Source organism: Labrus mixtus, chromosome 18 (assembly GCF_963584025.1).
Source record: "Labrus mixtus chromosome 18, fLabMix1.1, whole genome shotgun sequence".
NCBI classification, from domain to species: Eukaryota; Metazoa; Chordata; class Actinopteri; order Labriformes; family Labridae; genus Labrus; species Labrus mixtus.
In genome coordinates, this window is record NC_083629.1 from 12,694,468 (window position 1) to 12,704,208 (window position 9,741).

General features: G+C 41.2%; 1 protein-coding gene across 1 annotated transcript in view; it reads right to left on the reverse strand.

Moving 5' to 3' along the window:
- Positions 1 to 9,112, reverse strand: part of ttll5 (tubulin tyrosine ligase-like family, member 5) — a 46,603-nt gene extending 37,491 nt beyond the window's left edge. Inside the window, 11 exon segments of the mRNA XM_061062470.1 lie at positions 757 to 864; positions 1,044 to 1,135; positions 1,252 to 1,353; positions 2,890 to 2,974; positions 3,053 to 3,122; positions 5,103 to 5,185; positions 5,284 to 5,414; positions 5,705 to 5,811; positions 6,475 to 6,557; positions 6,664 to 6,770; positions 8,971 to 9,112. Of these exon segments, the coding sequence (XP_060918453.1) occupies positions 757 to 864; positions 1,044 to 1,135; positions 1,252 to 1,353; positions 2,890 to 2,974; positions 3,053 to 3,122; positions 5,103 to 5,185; positions 5,284 to 5,414; positions 5,705 to 5,811; positions 6,475 to 6,557; positions 6,664 to 6,770; positions 8,971 to 9,029 (1,027 nt within the window). The 5' untranslated portion in view covers positions 9,030 to 9,112.
- Between the last annotated feature and the right edge of the window lie 629 nt (positions 9,113 to 9,741).

Below are 9,741 nucleotides of genomic sequence, written 5' to 3' on the forward strand. Positions count from 1 at the left end.
AGCCCTTTATTTTTCTAACACGTGAGAGGTGAAAGAGAGTGTGAGCAGTGGAGTGTGGACAATAAACAAACAGAAACAGCAAGAAAAGAGGAAAAAGAGAGTGAAAGAGAGACAGCAATGCTGAGGGAGGTTTGGTCAATGGGCTTTGCGAAACCCCAAATCTCAGAGAGACCGCCAGACAGAGGGGGAGAGTGCAGACAATTAGTGCCAACACTAACATGGGTAATGGCTCCAAAATGGAGTTCACACGAGCCTGCTGCTAGGCAAGAGGAGCCAAGAAAACAGTCAGCCTAAATCAGGCAGACCTGAATGGCAACAAAGAGGAGGAAGCAGATTCCTGGTTCGGTCAATAGGCTCTCTGCGACCCGGCAGACAGTCAAAGGGCAGGGACGGGCAAGACGGCTCCACACTGAGGACCGACTGTCTGCGAACTCAGCTCGGCTCAGTGGAGAAAAAGTATAGAGGGACTGCTGGACAATGAATGTGAAACTGAAAGGAAATGAGAGGGGTGATGCAGAATGGATGACTCAGTATGTGTGTCTTTGAACTGTGAGCAATAGAGGGAATTTGTGCAGAGTTCAGATTTTAATCAAAGGGAAAAAAATCTTGTATAGCTGACTTTTGCAGGACTTTTAATTATCATGTTCCTGCACAACATGTTTTTCTTACTATCAGTCTACTCGCTGAGGGCTAAGAAGAAGGTTTTCTAACCCCTAGGTCACAAAGGTTTCAGTAAAATGAATAAAAAAGGATTACCAAAGCAGTTTGTCTTGTGAGGAACAAACATCTTGCAGGCAGTGGCGATCTGTAGCTCAGCACTCAGTACAGCTTTGATGATGAGGTCCTCCACCTGTCTCATCAGCACTGGAATAGACGAGATTAAGAGATTAATATTAATCAAAGACTCCTGTTGAGCAACGACTGATAGAAACTTTGAAAAAAGTAGGCGTTAGAAACAGCAAACAGGAGAAATATTATCTTATCACAGAACAAAGGAAATTATGAAAAACTGAGAAGGGAAGAAAAATGAAGAGTTGACTCACATGTGGTGTCCTTCCCCTCCTGCTTCAAATACCTCAACACTGCACTCATACTCCACTTGTTCCCATAATCCTCAACTTCAGGGTCATCGCAACTGAAAAGAAAGAAATGCACTTCAAATGGTCCAGTTATGATATGATATGATGAGTCAATCCAGCTTCCCATAACAGCTGGACAGTGGATGTATGTTTGATGTCTGATGGACATTACCTGACATAATCACTGCTCTTCTTGTTCAGGCTGTAGTTAGTCAGATGCATGAACGTGTTCTTTATGTTCTTTGCTGTCCGGTCATACTTGACTGTAGCAAATCTAAAGACAGAAATACATTGTTATTACACATCTATCTGCCATAATGACCACATCCAAAAATCTGACACTTGTTTTTTTTGATAAGGGGGCACTTTGGGGAGACATTAGTCTCTGGCAGCATTTAAGAGGAGTGGATGCCACATGTGCAATAATGAGAATTCCTTGGCACGCTCTGTGTACCTGAATACCAACACAACCCAAAGGAATGTCAGGAGATAAAAGTGGGATTCAGAATTTGGCCGTGATTTATTGCTCGCAGCTGATAATCAAACCAGCAAACAAGAGGGCGGTGGCACTCTGTTTCCAGCACGAACCTCAAGCCGACCTGTCGTTCCATAAATCATCCAACCTCTCCTGACCTACCTGCGCCTGTCAAAATAACCCCTCTAGGATGAGTGGATCACGGTTTCACTAAATACCAACAACCAATAAATAAAGAGCAATCACACAAAGACACGATCAGAAATATTTGTGAAGCACATCCTGAAACTGGAACAATAGAGCGCTTTGTTTTAGAGTCCCCAACACAGTGCACACCTCTCATCAGCCAATGTGAAGAGTTAAGGCTGCCCTCTGCTGGGCACTGAAGGAGCACCTGTGACTGTGCCTTAAGTGCAGGAAACATGGACTGTGTATTTAGCTGTTGGATTCAATAGTGAAGCCAATGTAGAACTGCCTTTAACCTGCCTTTCTTTAGTGGACTGACGGGAACACTTCACTGGATGAAAATAAATAAATAGTGTTTTTCTATTGAAACAGGAGAAAATTATCCAACTTTTGTTTCTTATCGTATCCAATCATATCAAATGATCCTACTTTTCGGTCGATCCAATACATCTGTTAAAATTTTCCTAATGAGTTTATGCCTTCAAGTCTTTAGATCAAATAAACAATACAGCTATATATCTGTGGGGCATGTCTACCACTGATTGAGAAGAAGCTACCACAGTGACCCGTCAACCAGGATAGAAGGAGTAGTAATATGTATTCCCCTTATGTCGAGGTGACCGCACAGTGGCTACGTCCACTTCTTTTTTTGTGTAGTCTTTGGTATGAACCAGGTAGATTCTAATGAAAAACTGCAACATGCCTTACTTTTAAAGGACCAATATGTAAGATATCTACTGAATTAAATCATAAAGGGAACTTACTACATCAGACATTAATGAAACACACTATGTTGCAGTGCTGGCTTCTCTGACAACAATGCAGCAGCCAGTATGTCCTCCTTCTGAGTTTCGAGAGGTTAGATCGCAGAAAGGTTTCAAGACCGATGCAGAGCTGGCTAAACACTGAAGCTTCTGTGTCTGCAACATGGCAACCTGCGTGTACATCGACTCTGGAGGGAGGGGGGGGGGGGGGGGAGGAGACAGCTCTCTTCAATGTTTTGAAATTGGACCGCAGTACCAATATTTAAACGCTTCATGTCAGAGTCACATATACTGTAGCTCCTTTGATCCACAGACGTGCTGTAATAAAATAAGTGTAGTCTCAGGTAACTTCACGAGCGATGAAAAAAATCCAAACGCAGGTCACCTGGCAAGGCCTTCCTCATACACATAGATGAGGAGTGGATCGTATGATGTCACCAACACATACAGCCGCACATCAAACTTGAACTCTGTAACCAGAAAAAAAGAAACTTCAGTCAGAATGCAAAAACACTGCTAACAAATTGAGCCTTGTCTGAGAAACTCACCATCTATCAGCAGTGGATTGTTTATGTAGCGAGACACCAAGATGTTTTCATCCATCGCAATCTGATTTGGCTGCAAGTGACACAAAAACAAATAGAAGAGAGAATAATAAGGCAGTATTTATTATGATACATTGTCATCAGTTAGACAAGGTTAATGCTTGTATTATTATTGACTACAGTAATTACATCAGATGACACTTTCAACTGGACAAGTTTCAAGAGCGCCTCACAATCTAAATCAACAGTATTAATAGTATGTCTCTGACCAATGCACTGTTTTGAATGTTTCCCATCCCTCCACCATATATTCATATAAAGCAGCATTAAATACTGAATTCCAAATGCATGATGTGACACTGCTGTTAACCATTAACATCCAACCTTCATTAGATCCAGAAAAAGTTGGAGACTGCAATGACACTGGCCATGGCGGGTCAGCATTCAATAACAGCCTATAAAAACACAATCTGGTGGTGGGAGAGGGGTCATTTATGAGGTTGAAATGTGTTGCAGGTGGCGAAGTTGAGAGGACATGTGATGGGGGAGGGGAAGGGGGGGGGGGGGGGGCAGTGTAACCTCAGTGCTGGCTACAGTTCAGAGAAAACCTTAACACACACCAAAAAAAATGAGCGTATTTCTTCTTTCTTCTCTCCAAATATCGCTCTGACATTCTTTCCACTCTTTCATAAAAATGCCTGAAGAGAAGAAGAAGAAGAATCGTGCACGTGTTTTCCAAGAGTGAGAACCTTGTTGAGCTCCCCCAATAAGCCCGGGCCTTGGAAGAGTGTGATTTACTCCACAAAGCCTATTAATGTCTGAAACACTAGTTGATATTTCTTTCAAAGACAGCTGCATCTGTGCGCCCCCATACAAACACACGCGCACACACACACACACACACACACACACGCACACACACACGCGCGCACACGCACGCAACATCTGGCTGAGTGACTGTTTCAGTTCACACAGTATTTTTTTAAGTCTGCTAACAGTTAACTCCCTCTAGGTTTATCATTAATGTAAATCTGTGTTAAAGCCTGAATTAGGGGGAACGTTAAGCTTATTGACTCAGTGAGTAATATTTAGTTAGTGTAGCTTAGCATAAAGCTGTTTCCTGTGTTTCCTGTCTGCGAGGACCTGAGCAAACTGTCTGCTGGCTGTAGCTTCAGGGTTATTCCAAAAGTATGTGAGTGGTATCAAACTTCTCACCTCACTCTCCATATGCAAACAAATAAGCGCATTTCCCTTTATGTCAATTTATTCTTTGAACAAACAGCTTTACACATAAAGATCTCGGTATGGACCCTTACCCTTCCTCTAGTGTTGTAGCACTCGACATCTGTCTTGGTCTTAAGACCGGTCTCGACACCACTTTTTGAAGGTCTTGGTCTCATCTCAGAATCTTAAGCATTTTTACTCTGTCTTGTCTGGGACTCAGACTGGGCGGACTCCAGATTTGAAATCAAGACCACCACTGACAGGCTATTTTTCCACGTCTTTACTGTGATTAGAATGAAAACGTCGCTTACAAAAAGAAAAATTAATATTTTTAACCCCCGGTTACAGCCGCAACTTCCCCTGTTAAGGTTTAAGTGACACTCTGCTGCACACAAGATGATGCATTTTCAGTGACATTTATGGTGTTGGTCTTGTCTCGATCTCTGTCCCTAAATGTCTGGGTCTTGTCTTGGTCTCGGAGCACTCTGGTCTCAGATATGTCTTGGTTTCGGTTAGTATGGTTTCAACTACAACACTACCTTCCTCTCAACTCGTTTTATATTTCTGTGTGTATGATAGTTGGCAATGTGTGCCATTTTACATTTTACATGTCAGTCAAAACGCTCAAACCTCGAACAGAGGTCTACATCCGTGTTAAAGAGGAGATAGTGTTTCCCAATTACAGTATGTATTGAAGAAGCAAATGTAGCCACCCTAAAGTCACCCAATGGTTTGAGGACTATTGGAAATAATCTGTGATGAGGTGTACACTATTTTCATTTTACAAAGGCTCAAAGAACTGAGAAGTCCAGTGCCTCAAATCACTCACATTGCTGACCAGGTAGATGCCCCGCCCTCTTGAAGATGCTACTGGTTTAATAATCCAAGGGCCTTTGTCCTTAGCGAAACAATCTGAGAGAGAAGAGAAAAGAACATTTATCATGTCTATGTTTGGACTGGATGTGGACGTTTCATAAAGAGAGAGGTAGAGTTGGTGTGAGGTGTCTTACTGCAGAACTCCTGGTATTCAGAGGGAAGCACAAAAGTCTGAGGAACAATGTGGAAGTTTTTGAAGCCATGAGTCTGCTGCATTCGCTGGATGTTTTTATAGAGCCGGTCTTTGCGCGTCAATTCATACGACCTAGAAAATGAGCAGAGCTTCAAGTTTAAAATACTCCAGCAATCCGATAGGCAGCTTTGAAACTGACAGAACAAAAAGAAACGCACACATAACAGCAATAGATCGCCCTCTGCCTGACAGTATGATTCATTTCATGTTTCAGAGAGGCACTGGTCCAAACTAAATGCGCTTTGCAGTGGAAGCCAACAAACACATTGCCTGAACTGAGGGGCTTAGAGTGGCTCAGGGCTGATATTTATAACACAGAAAACAGTGGCAGTGAACTCATACATTGGAGCTCTCTATCGTACCTGGGAAAGTGGTTGACCTTCTGAAAGTCTTGAAGGCTGCGGAGAATGTAAGGCTTGAGGTGGGATCCTGTCCACATCAGGTTAAAGTCATTACTGTTTGGGTGAACCTGAAACACAGACAGATGGAGATGAAGAAGAAATATTTTTAAAAACATGTTTTAATATCATCAGAGAAAAGGAATCATCTTAAAATGACAGCAGCAGTATATTCCGATGTCTATCAAAAATGACAGCTTTATGAAATCAAAGAAACAAAACAGACACCAACCTGAAGAGATACGGCCCGCTCTTCAGAAATTATTGCAAAAGGAAGGCAAACTTGCAGATTTTCATTGCCCTCATATTATTCAATCAGTTTTGTTTTGTTTTATTCCAACAATTCCTTAAGGGGCGGAGCTAACACGGCAGCCCAGTGTCATGGGGAGAACCAGATGTTTGCAATAAAGTCTTATTAAGTTTGGCTCAGTCACGGCCGTGGTAGACACTCGTCTGCCTTTGATGATGGGTTAACGGGAGTCAAGCAGCATTGAAGTGAAATAAAAAAGGAATTATTGTAACTGCTTTGGAAAAGGAAAAAAAAACGGGGATTTTGTGCCCTCGTGAAACAGGATTAATGCTCTTGAGGTCATTTCGTTTGTTTTTTTTCCATGAGTGCATTGCCTGGTTTTGACATCGACATTATCAGTCAAAAGAAATCAAAACAGTCCTACTATCACTGATCCTACACAGCAAGGAGCTACATAGATATCAGGTTTAGTGGAGAACTTTACCTCACTGAATCCATGATTGGCGAGTATTCCTCGTACCAGGCGGCTTTCTGTGCGCACGATCTTAAAGGCCAAACTGTATCGCTCTAGGCAAATGAAACACATGGGACAACAAGATATTCTTAGTATCCAACTTTTTGAAGGTGTCATATTCTGATGGTGTTATTATTTATTTTAATTTCGGTTGTTTACCTCCAATAGAGCAGATCTTGCCATCTTTGGAAACGGCAGCTTCAGGGACAAACAAGAGAACTGGAATTTTCTTGCTAAGGCCACACCAGGCGATGCAGGGATGGTCTCTAGAGAAATAATAATGAAGTCACAGTTAGAGGCAGATTTTCTAAAAGTTCCACAATAATCTGATGGGATAAAGTTTTCACATGGATAAAGTTCCCTGTAGCGATATCATAGAGACGCATGCCGAGGTGAACTTCACAGCTTGAAATGTTTGGCATTCATTCCTGGATGATGTGAAATAGCTTATATGGGTGGTTTACCTAACGCCTGGGGAATGTATCCTGAGATGCTGTTTGTTTCAGATGGACAGATAGAGACAGAACCACACACATTTTCTGGAGCTGCTGGGCAACAACAAACTTATATGCTGCACGAATAAACACCCTTGTTAACCCTCAGACTATCTGATAGTACCAGACACAGCCTGCTTATCTAAAAGCTAAAAATAAGATAAGGTAGCGTGATGATGGAGTAGCGCTCAATCAGGCATGGACAGTTGTGATAAGAGGGAGAAGCACGTAAACAATTGCTGCCCCTAGCTGAGGTATCCAAGTATGACTGACAATATGGCAGCTCGTTCTTCCTCTGTGCTGGTTTTGTTGCAAGCCCTAGAACACTTCTGTAACATTTCAGCTGGTTGTTTGACTGAATATATAACAACATGAGAGGATAAGAGACTATGCACAACAAATGTTTCAAGTCTTGACAAAAAGGCCACATTGTTAGCAGCACAGTAATATTAATGCAAGAGTATTCGGGGGGCAAAGCTGTTTGAAATGTGAAAGAAAAGAAAGGAAAGGAAGGAAATATGTGTAACACAAACACTAAGTGTGAACTCAAAGGTGAAGAGAAAATGCAGGATATTTTCCAAATAGTTCTTATCTCAAAATCTTTGTACTTCTTTGATTTTTGCTTACTGTAACACTTCAAATAAAAGCTCATCCCAATTTAAGGCCCAGTCTTTTTTTTACCAGCCTGGTGTTGCTGCAAGTTCTGACAAATAAAGGCAGCTCTCAAATAGATGCCCACTATGTATTTAGAGTTAATTAATTTGCAGATCACAATAAATGAAGAGTGTCTCCCTCTCTCACTCACGGCGCAGCAGCTTTATTATGGGTGGGCTGTCTTACAAAGTAACTTCAAATCAGTGATTTGTGAGTTGGTTTTTTTTCCCTTTACCCTAATTTTGTACACATTTAAATGTTCTTTCTGGTGTAGATTTGTACAATCTTAGAGTCTCTCCCATCTTTGCAGAGTTTTGTTTGACAGTAATTAAAGGCCTATCTTCTTTTGACGCCTGTCCCAAATAAAGGCAGGGTCATTTTATCGACTGTTGTAAATAAAAGCACAGGCTATTAATTGAAGGTAGTCTCAGCTCCCGTGTATATTACTATGCCTATACAATTTTAAACAATATTCAAGTTAAAATGCCATAAAATGCCCTGATTCCAGCAAAGAGACGCTGCTTTTCCGTTCTTAATATTTCAGTGAACAGAAATATCCTTTAGTTAAAAAACTCTTGTTCTCTACTTTGTGTTAATCTTTTCCAAAATAGTGCCAAATTATTATCCATTACAATTTTTATTGACTGTTTCTGATATTTTACAGAAAACAAATACAAATAATGTGAATACCAGATGTGCTGTGTTCTTTTGGTTTACATAAAGGTCTTTTTGTACATGTGAATTCTTTTACATGTGTTTGTCTTTATGTGTGTAGGGACCCTCTGTATAGGCCTGTAATGCTATATACTGAGTAGGTCTTGTATTATTCAGAGATGTCTGTTGCCATAAACGTTCACCTTACATTAACGTACACTTATATCAACTCTTCCTAATGAATCAGGCAAGAAAATAGGAAACAGCCTTAAAGTCAGAGTCAATCAGAAGGAATCGACATCTATTGCAAGGGATGTGTGTTTGCTGATACGGTGGACAGGGTGAACTGTAATATGCAAGTGTGTGAATAGATATTTTTTGGATAAGCTCATCTACCTACAGTAGTATTTAAAAGCTTACCAGCCACTCCAGTTAAAACAGCACTGGTCACCTTAAGGTTAAACCCTAATACTAAGCAATCCACACTAATTCAGGAGATGGAAATTGGCTCAAAAACAGGCACAGTCAGCTCTCAGTAAGGTATAACTAAGTGTAGCTTAAGTGGTGATTAGACCAACTGCTGTCATGATCCGAAGTTAGATGCTTTATAATGTGACAGTAGAATATTTTTGAACAGCTGCAAACTTGGAGTATAAACACTCACTCTTGGTCGTCATCTGAGGAGGACTCGGAGTCTTCCTTATCCCGGGATACAGCCGGCATCTTCACAGTAAAAGTGGACGAGCTGCCCGGTGAAATGTCCCAGTATAGGCTTGTAAAGGCTTCTCCAGCATGGCACCTACCATCTCCAAATGCAAAAACAAAGGTCATTGAATAACACTGCTCAATTTAACGCAAGTAGGCTAATATGCAAAATATAACATTATACCCAGGTTACTAAGGCTCTCTAACAAAGTCCAAAATAATGCTTTTCAGAAGTCAAAAATAACCGCTCCTAAAGGGCTCTACATGTCTTATTAACGTAAATTAATTAACAGTATATTTAAATTAAGGTTAAAATCAAGACGTTAAGATGTAACCAAGACAGATATCCCAACAAACGACTTAACCGAGGTTACCGACGTGTTACCTTAGGAATGGGAAGCTAACCGGGTAAAGTCTACTTATTTTGAGAAGGTCTCATTGCTGTTTTAAATTCCGTAAATAACACCAGCGTTGACTTATATCCGACAGCATGCTACCTCCTAGCTAGCGAGCTAGCTGATGTCAGCCCAGTTGATCATCGCGGTTAATCTTCCTGGTAACTACAACAACTGAGTAGCAACAGAGGACGGAGCATGCGCAGTGCGCACTCGTGGACAATTCTTTATTTGTCCACCTGACCAAACTGTACACTGCATCCTGTAGGTGGGTGGCTGTGACTGTTTTCAAACGACAAATAGCGAATATATTCTCTTGGATAATTTGAATTGTG